This window comes from Bubalus bubalis, chromosome 6 (genome assembly GCF_019923935.1).
Source record: "Bubalus bubalis isolate 160015118507 breed Murrah chromosome 6, NDDB_SH_1, whole genome shotgun sequence".
Taxonomy (NCBI): domain Eukaryota; kingdom Metazoa; phylum Chordata; class Mammalia; order Artiodactyla; family Bovidae; genus Bubalus; species Bubalus bubalis.
In genome coordinates, this window is record NC_059162.1 from 30,877,503 (window position 1) to 30,892,024 (window position 14,522).

General features: G+C 38.8%; 1 protein-coding gene across 23 annotated transcripts in view; it reads left to right on the forward strand.

Moving 5' to 3' along the window:
- Positions 1-14,522, forward strand: part of ST7L (suppression of tumorigenicity 7 like) — a 144,073-nt gene that overhangs the window by 10,159 nt on the left and 119,392 nt on the right. For 20 of the 23 annotated variants that reach the window (XM_025288086.2, XM_025288083.2, XM_025288088.2 and 17 more), the window contains 2 exons: positions 1,026-1,080; positions 4,271-4,386. In XM_025288086.2, the coding sequence (XP_025143871.1) occupies positions 1,026-1,080; positions 4,271-4,386 (171 nt within the window). The remainder of the gene's footprint in view (positions 1-1,025; positions 1,081-4,270; positions 4,387-14,522) is intronic. The other 3 variants (XM_044944548.1, XM_025288089.2, XM_025288090.2) reach the window with 1 other exon arrangement.

Here is a 14,522-nt window from a genome sequence, read left to right on the forward strand (position 1 = left end):
CCATGTACTATAGCCTGCCAGGCTTCTCTGTCCCTGGAATTCTCCAGGCAAGAATACCGAAGTGGGTTGGCTTTCTTTTCTCCAGGGCATCTTCCCAACCCAGGGATCGAACTCAGGTCTCCCACATTGCAGGCAGGTTCTTTACCATCTGAGCCATCACGGCAGCCCTCTCACCTTCTACCGTGTACTTTAATCTTCCACCATGTACTCTAATTGAACTATGCTGTGTGATTTTCTAATACTACTTCTGCTTAGGATGTTCATCTGGCAACCTTCTACTCATTTTTTACAGTGGTTCAAGTTAAAAGGATTCAAGTTTAAAGCCTGGCGCACTACAGTCCATGAGGTTGCAAGGAGTCCGACATGACTTAGTGACTAAGTTCAGTTCAGTCGCTCAGTCATGTCTGACTCTTTACGACCCCATGGACTGCAGCACGCCAGGCTTCCCTGTCCATCACCCACTCCCGAAGCTTGCTCAGACTCACGTCCATCGAATGACTAAACAACAACAAAAACAACGTTTAAATGTCACCTCCTTTCCAAAGTCTCCCCTTATTTCTCCAGAGCAAACTTAATCACTTCCTTTTTATTCTTAGACCAGAACAGCTCTCTACCATAGCACTTTGCACACAGTTTAGGTGATAGTTTACATAACTGATTCTCATGCCACATGTAATTCAGTTAAACAAGTTAGTTCAGATTCTGTGGTAGGTTCTAGAAATACAAAAATGAACAAAGTTTTAAAAGCTTATATTTTAAAGGGAGAAACCTGAAAACCAAACAGATAGTCACTTTGTAATATGGTAAGTGCTGTACTTGAATTGTGGACCAAAGGCTACGGAGGCAGAAATAAGGGAATAACTAGATTTGATTACATGCTACATGACAGCAGGGATGATCCATGCTTTATTCATCTTTGTGTTATACATGGCCAGCATTGTGCTTACCATGTTGGCTAAATTAGTATTTAACTACATTAGATTAAACGGTCTTAATTTCCTCCTTTCTCTTTGTTTTTTTTTTAGAATGTAAAGTATGGAGAAATCCTCTAAATCTTTTCAGAGGAGCAGAATATAGGAGGTATTACATTTTGCTTTCAGTATAATTATGGCATTGGTTTTAGAGTAAAAGTATTATGGAAACATTTATTTTTACAGATATATCATAATTACAGATTACAGATTATCATAGCTCTTCTAGTTGGAGTTACGGATATATAATAAGGTAAAATGATTAGCCCAGAGTTTAATTTTCTGCATCTTGAATATGTTTACTTTTATCATGAGAAACATTGCTTCAAGCCATGTTTGTGATATATAATAAGTGTACATTTGGTCCTTGGTTTATGACAGAAAGCCTTTTCAAAGAATTCATGAGGTTAAGAAAAATTATAAATGTCAGCATATTCCTGTGCATATGTGCTCAATTTCAAATTTGACAGTTATTTGACAGTTTACTAGAAGATATCAATCTGAATGTGAATATAAATTTCATTTGTGCAACAGTACAGGGTATACTATTTTTATATTGTATTTTATATTGCCATTCCCTGGCTACACTATTGTGTCCATTGCTCTTCTGGTTTTTACTGTAAATGAGAAAACTTTTGAAACTTATGACAAAAGATAACTTTATTTGTTTGGAAAGGGGCTGTGTTTTACCTGGGGATAGCATGGGGTATGTCATTTAATTCATTGAACAAGAAATAGTTTATGTCTACTGTATGTGGACATTGTACAAAATGATGGGGATGCAAAATGATTAAGCAGTAATCCCTGTGCATAAGTACTTGATAGTGTAGGACAGTCACATCCTGGGAAGTCAAAGCTAGCCTTTTCTGATAGATGTAATTAGCCTATATTAAGGGATTTTGCAAGAAACCGGTCCTTGAACTTCTCACTGTGTTTATTAAAAACGTTTTAGGCTGTTGTTCTTGTTATCTAGTATCTACTTCATGAAAATCTTAAAGAGAAATTTCTTATCTTAGTATAAGGAACTCTTTTTTATAATTTTACTTATTTATTTATTTTTGGCTATGCTGGATCTTTGTTGCTGTGTGGGCTTTTCTCTAGTTGTGGTGTGCTGGCTTCTCATTGTCATGGCTTCTCTTGTTATGGAACACAGGCTCTAGGTGCACAAGCTTCAGTAATTGTGGCACATGGGCTCAGTAGTTGTGGTTCCTGGTATCTAGAACAAAGGCTCAACTGTTGTGGTGCACAGGCTTTGTTGCTCTGTGGCCTGCGGGATCTTCCCGGGTCAGGGATTGAACCCATGCCTGCATTGGCAGGCGGATTCTTGACCAGCGAGCCACCAGGGAAGCCCAGGATAAGGAACTCTTAATGCTGCTTTTTGAATGATTAGTTTGTCTTAATGTGAAAATATAAAATGCATTGGTAATTATTGTGTGGTTCTGGGAAGCTTAGACTTGTATTATAGCCCACCTTTAGCAAATTTATAGAACTCTTTGCTGTGGGCCATTTTATGGCTCAATCCTTGTTTTACTTTATTGAGTCTTTTAAAATTTGCTTCTAATTTAGGTTATTGATTTGTTGTTTTGTTCTGTAGTTGCTAAGTTGTGTCTGATTTTTGTGACCCCCGTGGACTGTAGCCTGCCAGGCTCCTCTGTCCCTGAGATTTCCCAGGGAAGAATTCTGGAGTGGGTTGCCATTTCCTTCTTCAGGGGATCTTCCTGACCCAAGGATTGAATCCACATATCCTGCACTACAAGTGGATTCTGTACCGCTGAGCCACCAGGGAAGCCCTAAGTTATTGATACTATACATGTATTTTTTTAACTGCTTCAAATCATTTTGGGATTAATATAGATTGTTAAATTTTTTTATGATTTTAGAATGTGTACCAAACTTTGCTAAGTGAACAAGTACTTGCTTTTTCTTTTTTCTTCATGATAATTTCTCGCAAAATAGCTAAAAACTTTAAATAGCAAGACAACTTATTAAATAACTAAAAAATCTTTGATCATATATATAGAATGTGCTTTTAAAATGCCTTTTCTGATTGCAAAATATATACCTAGTCATAGAAAGTTGGAAAATAAAGAGATGTATGGAAAGAAAGTAAAAAAAAAATCACCTTTTTCTACCATGAAGAGACAACTGCTATTAGTGTTTACATTCAGACTCTCTTCTATATATGCGTATATAGAAACAAAACTTGAACATCATAATATATGAAATTCACCATATGTGAATTTCCCACAGAATTTCTTCAAAACATGAATTTTAACAGTTGTACTATATTTTATTGTAGAGGTACCATATATAACTTACAGATTATAGTTCACTGTTAACATTTACTCTAGAAGGATATCTTTATATATAAATATTTATTCACATATATGATTATTTTCTTAGGGTTGATTTGTAGCACTAGGATTACTGAATCAAAAGGTGTGAATAGTTTTTTTTCTTCCCTTTGAATTTTTTCTTCTTTTAATGTTGAAAAATTTCAAAAATAAACAAAAGTAAAGTGGTAAAATGGAATTCCATTTGCCCATCCTCTAACTAGATGTGAATATTTTTAAGCCTCTTTTGAAAATAATTAATTAATTAAGTTTTGGTTACGCTGAGTCTTCATAGCTGCATCCAGGCTAATTGTGGCAAGTGGGGGCTACTCTTCCTTGGCGGTGCACAGGCTTCTCTTGTTGTGGAGCATAGGCGCTAGGCATGCAGGCTTCAGTAGTTGTGGCGCTAAGACTCTTGATACTATATAATTGATTTCTGGGAAGAGAAATGTAAATACCAATTTATAACAGGAGTATGTGTGAATCGATATCCCACTTCACTCTTGATGACATATATTTGCCAATTTTATAGGTGAAAAGTAAAAATGAGTTATTTTAATTTATTAGCCAGCTTGTTATCTGCTATTAATTCCTGAGGGTTTTAGGGTGTTTTCTTCTAGTTTCTTGGTAGTTTTACTTTTCATATTTAATTGTAATTCACTGAGAATTTAAGTATACTTAATGAGGTATATGTTTCAGTCAAATTGCTTTATCCATTCAGATTCAATTTTGAAGCACTGTTTGTTGAATAATCTAGCCTTTTCCCTTTTGGTTTTAGATGTTTTATTATTGTACTCTAAGTAGTTTGTGTAGGTTATCTCTTTTGTTTTATTGATTACAATAAGCTTTTGAAATGTCCTTAAATAAAATTTGTAGTAGTAAATTTTGAATTTTAAGTAGAGTCTATTATAGCTGATTGATGCTCTCTCACGTTCAATTTATATATTTTCTTGTGTTTTGGTAAAGATACACTTGGGTGACTGGTAAAGAGCCACTTACATACTATGACATGAATTTGTCAGCTCAGGACCATCAGACCTTTTTCACCTGTGACACAGACTTTTTACGTCCTTCAGATACAGGTATGTGTCATATCTGTTCTTGGGGTAAATAGTAGTCATTAAAATTATTTTCAAAATTTTTTAGTGTAATTTATTATACAGAGTTATTTGGCTTGGAGTTGTTTGTATCATTGATAAGAAACCCAGAATAAATTGAAACTATTTATGATTGTAAACTAGGTTATTATTATACTCTCTTGTCTTATACAGAATTTAAATTATTTTATACAAATTAATTTAGTTGCTTCTTTTACAACTTAAAAAACCTTTCAGATCAAATCCAACAATTGCTTATGCAGAGAATAGTGTACCCAGTTTTGGTTGGGGAAATTAACACCTGAAATCATACATTAAAAAAAAAAAAGGAGTAAGGCAGAGTTAAACATTGGGGCACAGCATGTGGAGAAAAATTGGGTATATTTTATTCTAGTCATAATTCAGAGAAACACTGTAAAGTTGTGGAAGATCATAGAAGTGTCTGAGTTTAGTTCTCTCTAATCTTTTCTGTAGAAGTGAGTATGGAGACTCTTAAATATTTGGCTTAAAGTTGTTATTTTGTTGCTGAATCGTGTCCGACTGATTGACAGGGATCTTTATCACAACTATTTTGCCCTTTTCCACCTTATCTATGCTTCTACTTTTATCCTTCAAAATTAAAAGTCTTATTCTTTGGGAAGCCTTCTCTGATCTTCTCTGATCTTCAACAGTACTTAGTCCAAACCTCAGTAAAATAATTTTAGTTAGTTTATTCGACTGTGAACACTTATTTTAATATTATGATGTTGCTTTAATGTTTGTCCTCCCTAATAATGTATGAAACTTTGGAAATAAGAGACTATACTTGTCATCTTTGAATCCTTATCATCTAACACACTGCCTGGTATACTGTAAATATTAATATTTATTCTTTGATGGAAATATAAATGATTGAATAGCTTTGATGTTGCAGATGTCTTAAGCATTTTCATTAATAATAGCTAACAATTGTATAATACTTATTATATATGAAGCACTGTTCTAAGCAATTTATATAAAGATACTAATTTAATCATCCCAATCACTTTATGTTGTTCAGTTGCTAAGTCATGTCCAACTCTTTGTGACCCCATGAACTGCATCAGGCCAGGCTTCCCTGTCTTTTACTATCTTCTGGAGTTTGTTCAAACTACATCCATTGAGTCAATGATGCTGTCCAGCCATTTTATTCTTTGTTGCCCCCCTTCTCTTCTTGCCCTGAATCTTTCCCAGCTTCAGGGTCTTTTCCAGTGAGTTGGCACTTTCACACTCCAGAATGTCTGGCTCTAGGTGAGTGACCACACCATCATGGTTATCTGGGTCATTAAGATCTTGCCACTTCTTTATCTCTTCTGCCTTTTATTGTGCTTATCTTTGCATGAAATGTTCCCTTGCTATCTCCAATTTTCATGAAAAGATCTTTAGTCTTTCCCATCCTATTATTTTCCTCTATTTCTTTGCGTTGTTCACTTAAGGCTTTCTCATCTCTCCTTGCTATTCTCTGGAACTCTGCATTCAGTTGGATATATCTTTCCTTTTCTCTTTTCTACTTCCTTTTCTCTTTTCTCTTTCCACTTCTCTTCTTTTTCTTGGCTATTTGTAAGGCCTCATATTTGTAAGGCTTCATCAGACAATCACTTTCCCTTTTTGCATTTCTTTTTCTCGGGGTTGGTTTTGGTCACCATGTCCTGTACAGTGTTATGAACCTCTGTTCATAGTTCTTCAGGTACTCTTGTCTACCAGATCTAATCCCTTGACTCTGTTTGTCACTTTCACTGGGGCTTCCCCTGTGGCTCAGAGGTAAAGTATCCATCTGCAATGCAGTAGACACAGGAGACCCGGGTTTGACACCAGGGTTGGGAAGATCCAGGTGGAGAAGGAAATGGCAATCCAGTCCAGTATTCTTACCTGGAAGATCCCATGAACAGAGGAGCCTGGAAGACTATATACAGTCTATGAGGTAGCAAAGAGTCAGACACGACTGAGCACTATCTAATCATAATCTGAATGGCCTAGTAGTTTCCCTATTTTATTCAATTTAAGCCTGAATTTTTCAGTAAGGAGCTGATGATCTGAGCCACAGTTAGCTCCAGGTTTTGTTTTTGCCGACTGTATAGAGCTTCTTCATCTTTGGTTGCAAAGAATATAATCAATCTGATTTCGGTATTGACCATCTGGTGATGCCACATGTAGAGTTGTTTTTTGTGTTGTTGAAAGACTGTTTGTTATGACCAGTGCATTCTCTTGACAAAACTCTGTTAGCCTTTGCTCTGCTTCATTTTATACTCTAGACCAAACTTGCCAGTTACTCCAGATATCTCTTGACTTTCTACTTTTGTATTCCAATCCCATATAATGAAGAGGACGTCTGTTTATTTATTTATTTTTTTTGGTGTTAGTTCTAGAAGGTCTTATAGGTCTTCATAGAACCAGTCAATGTCAGCTTCTTCATCTTTAGTGGTTGAGGCATAGAGTTGGATTACTGTGATGTGGAGTGGTTTGCCTTGGAAATGAACCAAGATCATTCTGTCATTTTTGAGATTGCACCCAAATATAGCATTTTGGACTCTTGTTGATTATGAGGGCTACTCCATTTCTTCTAAGGGGTTCTTTCCCAGAGTAGTAGATATAATGGTCATCTGAATTAAATTTACCCATTCTCGTCCATTTTAGTTCACTGATCCCTAAGATGTCAATATTCACTTTGCCATTTCCTTCTTGACCATGTCTCATTTACCTTGATTCATGAACCTAATCTTCCAGGCTCCTATGCAATATTGTTCTTTATAGCATCAGACTTTACTTTCACCACCAGACACATCCACAACTCAGCGTCATTTCCACTTTGGCCTAGTCTCTTCATTCTGGAGCTGTTATTCTGCTCTTCCCCAGTAGTATATTGGACACCTGTCAACCTGCGGGGCTCATCTTTTGCTGTCATATGTTTTTGCCTTTTCATGATGTTCATGGGGTTTTCAAGGTAAGAATGCTGAAATAGTTTGCCATTCCCTTCTCCATTGGATCACATTTTGTCAGAACCCTCCACCATGACCTGTTTATCTTCGGTGGCCTTGCATGACATGGATCATAGCTTTATTGAGTTATACAAGGCTGTGAATCCATATGATTGTTTTGGTTAGCTTTCTGTGATTGTGGTTTTTATTTTTGAGACTATAGGATTATAGTTCTTGTTTTTTTCTGTCTGCCCTCTGATGGCTGAAGACAGGAGGCTTGTGCAAGCTTCCTGATGGGAGGGACTGGCTGTGGGGAAACTGGGTCTTTCTTTAGTGGGCAGGGCCATGCTCAGTAAATCTTTAATCCAATTTTCTGCTGGTAGGATCCTGGCAAGCTACAGTCCATGAGGTAGCAAAGAGTCAGACATGACTGAGCAGTGTATAATCATAAGGGATTTGATTTAGGTCATACCTGAATGGCCTAATGGTTTTCCCTATTTTCTTCAATATAAGCCTGAATTTTGCAATAAGAAGCTGCTCGCTCCCTGTTAGTTGTTTGGCCTGAGGCAACCAATTCCTGGAGTCTACAGGCTCTGTGGTAGGACTACTCAGTTCAGTTAAGTTCAGTCACTCAGTTGTGTCCAACTCTTTGCGACCTCATGGACTGTAGCATGCTAGGCCTCCCTGTCCATCACCAACTCCTGGAGTTTACTCAAACTCATGTCCATTGAGTTGATGATGCCATCCAACTATCTCATCCTCTGTCGTCCCCCTCTCCTCCTGCCTTCAATCTTTTCCAGCATCAGGGTCTTTTCAAATGAGTCATCTCTTAGCATCTGGTGGCCAAAGTATTAGAGTTTCAGCTTCAACATCAAATCTTCCAATGAATATTCAGAACTGATTTCCTTTAGGATGAACTGGTTGGATCTCCTTGCAGTCCAAGGGACTCTCAAGAGTTTTCTCCAATACCACAGTTCAAAAGCATCAATTCTTTGGCACTCAGCTTTCTTTATAATCCAACTCACACATCCAAACATGACTACTGGAAAAACCATAGCCTTGACTAGATGGACCTTTGTTGGCAAAATAATGTCTGTGCTTTTTAATATGCTGTCTAGGTTGGTCATAACTTTCCTTCCAAGGAGTAAGCGTCTTTTAATTTCATGGCTGAAATCACCATCTGCAGTGATTTTGGAGTCCCCCAAAATAAAGTCTGCCACTGTTTCCATTGTTTCCCCATCTATTTGCCATGAAGTGATGGGACCGGATGCCGTGATCTTAGTTTTCTGAATGTTGAGCTTTAAGCCAACTTTTTCACTTTCCTCTTTAACTTTCATCAAGAGGCTCTTTAGTCTTTCTTCACTTTTTGCCATAAGGGTGGTGTCATCTACATATCTGAGGTTATTGATATTTCTCCCAGCAGTCTTGATTCCAGCTTGTGCTTCATCCAGTCCAGCGTTTTTCATGATGTACTCTGCATATAAGTTAAGTAAGCAGGGTGACAATATACAGTATTGACATACTCCTTTCCCAATTTGGATCCAGTCTGTTGTTTCATGTCCCATTCTAACTGTTGCTTCCTGACTTGCATACAGATTTCTCAAGGGGCAGGTCAGGTGGTCTGCTATTCCCATCTCTTTCAGAATTTTCCACAGTTTGTGGTGATTCACACAGTCAAAGGCTTTGGCATCGTCAATAAAGCAGGAATAGATGTTTTCCTGGATCTCTCTTGCTTTTTCGATGATCCAATGGATGTTGGCAGTTTGATCTCTGGTTTCTCTGCCTTTTCTAAAACCAGCTTGAACATCTGGAAGTTCACGGTTCACGTATTGCTGAAGCCTGGCTTCGAGAGTTTTAAGCATTACTTTACTAACGTGTGAGAGGAGTGCAATTGTGTGGTAGTTTGAGCATGCTTTGGCATTGCCTTTCTTTGGGATTGGAATGAAAACTGACCTTTTCCAGTCTTGTGGCCACTGCTGAGTTTTCCAAATTTGCTAGCAGATTGAGTGCAGCACTTTCACAGCATCATCTTTTAGGATTTGAAAGAGCTCAACTGGAATTCTATCACCTCCACTAGCTTTGTTCGTAGTAATGTTTCCTAAGGCCCACTTGACTTCACATTCCAGGATGTCTGGCTCATCACATCGTGATGATCTGGGTCATGAAGATCTTTTTCGTACAGTTCTTCTGTGTATTCTTGCCACCTCTTCTTAATATCTTCTGCTTCTGTTTGGTCCATACCATTTCTGTCCTTTATTGAGCCCATCTTTGCATGAAATGTTCCCTGATATCTCTAATTTTCTTGAAGGGATCTCTAGTCTTTCCCATCCTATTGTTTTTCTCTATTTCTTTGCACTGATCACTGAGGAAGGCTTTCTTATCTCTCCTTACTGTTCTTTGGAACTCTGCATTCGAATGGGTATATCTTTCCTTTTCTCCTTTGCTTTTCGCTTCTCTTCTTTTCACAGCTATTTGTAAGACCTCCTCAGACAGCCATTTTGCTTTTTCGCATTTCTTTTTCTTGGAGATGGTCTTGATCCCTGTTTCCTGTACAATGTCATGAACCTCCGTCCATAGTTCATCAGGCAGTCTTTCTATCAGATCTAGTCCCTTAAATCTATTCATCATTTCCATTGTATAATTGTAAGGGATTTGATTTAGGTCATACCTGAACGGTCTGGTGGTTTTCCCTACTTTCTTAAAAAGTAGGGCTATTAGCAACCTTCAAAAAGGACTTATGCCAACACTCACCTCCCACGGCTGCTGCTGCCAGTGCCCCATCCCCTCAGTAGGCTACTTCTGACCTATGCCTCTGCAGGAGACTCTCAAACACTGACAGGCACGTCTGGCTCAGCCTTGTGAGGTCACTGCTCCTTTCCCCTGGGTTCTGGTGCGCACAAGATTTTGTTTGTGCCCTCTAAGAGTCTCTTTCCCCCAGTACTGAACAGTTTTGTGTAATTTTTTGTTAAAAATGTAAGTTTCTTTTGACCATATAGTTCTAAATGGAATCTTGTTCTTTATATTTTTGTCAAATTCATAGAGCTACATATTTGGCTCTTCCAGCTTTGAAAAAGGTCCTCCATATAACCTGTTTGGCTGGGTGAGTTCTCATTTTCATTCCTGTCAACTGAGTCAGACATACTTTCTGACAGAGAAGTCTGACTTCATTTTTTAAATTCAAATAGACATGTTAGCATTCATCCCTATGACAACCATCTCTCTTCTGAATTCAGTTTCTAAGATGAAAAGATAGGTAAGTCTTGGAGCCTTGCCTTGAGCTTATCACTTGGCCAAAACAAGATTCCACTGCCTTTATTATCCCTTACCAATGCTTTCTTTGCCTTGCTATGAGAGAACCTTCCCTTAGGGACAGTGCATGCTTGATAGTAAGGGGAGAAAGGGTGCTGATAAATGGATCTGGTAAAAATTATTACTCCCTCTTCAGTCTACAATATACTTGAATTCAGAACTTCCAGCAGCCAGAATACTCTATTTCTGCGTTGACAGGTGGGTTCTTTTCCAGCTGAGCCATGAGGGTAGCCCCTTGTATTTCTAATACTGAGCTTCCCTGTTAAATAAGTGAAGACACAAATCTCTATTATAGGTTTCTTGATTAAAAACAGTTGCTCCGAAACCCAAACTTGTTCCTGAGGCACCTGTACATTTTTACACTCTAGGGCGATGCACCTTGGAAATGCGATGCACTCAGGATGGGTGAAAAGTAAGCTTTTCTTTTATGAAGTAGGAATAGGTAATATATCTTTAAAGGAGCAGGGTGAGGCAAGGAGCCTGTGGAAAGAGAAACCAGCGTAACACATAGACTAATCAGAGGAACATTCTTCAGTTAGATCAGACACAGGAAAGAGTCATATAAAGTTGAAGCTTTAGAGGTTGATTCTCTTAAAATTATTTGTCCCATTTTGGTCATTGCAAAGTTTTATGTAGTACTTCTAGAGGTATGAAAAATCCCCATTAAGACTGAACTAGACTTTATCCATGAATGATAATCAAGAAATAGACTATTGGTTCCATATTGATCTTTATAGATACTCATATAAATATAATGATTTATATCTATATTTTATATTTAAAAATTTATATTAAAAATATTTTATATTAAAAAAAGAAAAATGTGCCTATATGTGTGATGTGACAAATTGCTCTTGACCATTGTCATTCAGTTCAGTTTAGTTCAGTCCAATTCAGTCGCTCAGTTGTGTCCGACTCTCTGCGACCCCATGAATTGCAGCACGCCAGGCCTCCCTGTCCATCACCAATTCCTGGAGTTCACTTAGACTCACGTCCATCGAGTCCGTGATGCCATCCAGCCATCTCATCCTCTGTCGTCCCCTTCTCCTCCTGCCCCCAATCCCTCCCAGCATCAGAGTCTTTTCCAATGAGTCAGTTCTTCGCATGAGGTGGCCAAAGTACTGGAGTTTCAGCTTTAGCATCATTCCTTCCAAAGAAATCCCAGGGCTGATCTCCTTCAGAATGGACTCGTTGGATCTCCTTGCAGTCCAATGGACTCTCAAGAGTCTTCTCCACCACCACAGTTCAAAAGCATCAATTCTTCGGCGCTCAGCCTTCTTCACAGTCCAACTCTCACATCCATACATGACCACAGGAAAAACCATAGCCTTGACTAGAAGGGCCTTTGTTGGCAAAGTAATATCTCTACTTTTGAATATGCTATCTAGGTTGGTCATAACTTGCCTTCCAGGGAGTAAGCGTCTTTTAATTTCATGGCTGCAGTCACCATCTGCAGTGATTTTGGAGCCCCCAAAAATAAAGTCTGACACTGTTTCCACTGTTCCCCCATCTATTTCCCATGAAGTGATGGGACCAGATGCCATGATCTTCGTTTTCGAAATGTTGAGCTTTAGGCCAACTTTTTCACTCTCCACTTTCACTTTCATCAAGAGGCTTTTTAGTTCCTCTTCACTTTCTGCCATAAGGATGGTGGTGTCGTCTGCATATCTGAGGTTATTGATATTTCTCCTGCCAATCTTGATTCCAGCTTGTGCTTCTTCCAGCCCAGCGTTTCTCATGATGTACTCTGCATAGAAGTTAAATAAGCAGGGTGACAATATTCAGCCTTGACGTACTCTTTTTCCTATTTGGAACCAGTCTGTTGTTCCATGTCCAGTTCTAACTGTTGCTTCCTGACCTGCATACAGATTTCTCAGGAGGCAGGTCAGGTGGTCTGGGATTCCCATTTCTTTCAGAATTTTCCACAGTTTATTGTGATCCACACAGTCAAAGGCTTTGGCATAATCAATAAAGCAGAAATAGATGTTTTTCTGGAACTCTCTTGCTTTTTCGATGATCCAGTGGATGTTGGCAATTTGATCTCTGGTTCCTCTGCCTTTTCTAAAACCAGCTTGAACATCTGGAAGTTCACGGTTCACGTATTGCTGAAGCCGGGCTTGGAGAATTTTGAGCATTACTTTACTAACGTGTGAGAGGAGTGCAATTGTGCAGTAGTTTGAACATTCTTTGGCATTACCTTTCTTTGGGATTGGAATGAAAACTGACCTTTTCCAGTCTTGTGGCCACTGCTGAATTTTCCAAATTTGCTGACATATTGAGTGCAGCACTTTCACAGCATCATCATTCAGGATTTGAAATAGCTCAACGGGAATTCCATCACCTCCACTAGCTTTGTTCATAGTAATGCTTTCAAAGGCCCACTTGACTTCACATTCCAGGATGTCTGGCTCTAGGTGAGTGATCACACCATCGTGATTATCTGGGTCGTGAAGCTCTTTTTTATACAGTTCTTCTATGTATTCTTGCCACCTCTTCTTAATGTCTTCTGCTTCTGTTAGGTCCATACCTTTTCTGTCCTTTATCAAGCCCATCTTTGCATGAAATGTTCCCTTGGTATCTCTAATTTTCTTGAAGAGATCTCTAGTCTTTCCCATTCTGTTGTTGTCATTCAGTCAGTTCAGTTCAGTCGCTCAGTCGTGTCCAACTCTTTGCGATCCCATGAATCGCAACACGCCAGGCCCCCCTGTCCATCACCAACTCCCGGAGTTCACTCAGACTCACGTCCATCGAGTCAGTGATGCCATCCAGCCATCTCATCCTCTGTTGTCCCCTTCTCCTCCTGCCCCCAATCTTCCCAGCGTCAGAGTCTTTTCCAGTGAGTCAATTCTTGGCATGAGGTGGCCAAAGTACTGGAGTTATAGCTTTAGCATCATTCCCTCCAAAGAAATCCCAGGGCTGATCTCCTTCAGAATGGACTGGTTGGATCTCCTTGCAGTCCAAGGGACTCTCAAGAGTCTTCTCCACCACCACAGTTCAAAAGCATCAATTCTTTGGCGCTCAGCCTTCTTCACAGTCCAACTCTCACATCCATACATGACCACAGGAAAAACCATAGCCTTGACTAGATGGATCTTTGTTGGCAAAGTAATGTCTCTGCTTTTCAATATGCTATCTAGGTTGGTCATAACTTTCCTTCCAAGGAGTAAGCGTCTTTTAATTTCATGGCTGCAGTCACCATCTGCAGTGATTTTGGAGCCCCCAAAAATAAAGTCTGACACTGTTTCCACTGTTTCCCATCTATTTCCCATGAAGTGATGGGACCAGATGCCATGATCTTCGTTTTCTGAATGTTGAACTTTAGGCCAACTTTTTCACTCTCCACTTTCACTTTCATCAAGAGGCTTTTTAGTTCCTCTTCACTTTCTGCCATAAGGATGGTGGTGTCATCTGCATATCTGAGGTTATTGATATTTCTCCTGGCATTCTTGATTCCAGCTTGTGCTTCTTCCAGCCCAGCGTTTCTCATGATGTACTCTGCATATAAGTTAAATAAGCAGGGTGATAATATACAGCCTTGACGTACTCCTTTTCCTATTTGGAACCAGTCTGTTGTTACATGTCCAGTTCTAACTGTTGCTTCCTGACCTGCATACAGATTTCTCAGGAGGCAGGTCAGGTGGTCTGGTATTCTCATCTCTTTCAGAATTTTCCACAGTCTATTGTGATCCACACAGTCAAAGGCTTTGACATAGTCAATAAAGCAGAAATAGTTGTTGTCATTAGTAATTACTAAATTAGTAGATTTTTGTTCTTACTCTATTGATTTGTTTGTTTAGGACAGTGAACAGACATAATCAAGAGGCTATTTAACATTAAACTCCAGCTTTACAATTTTAAGTTGGGAAATATGGACCCACG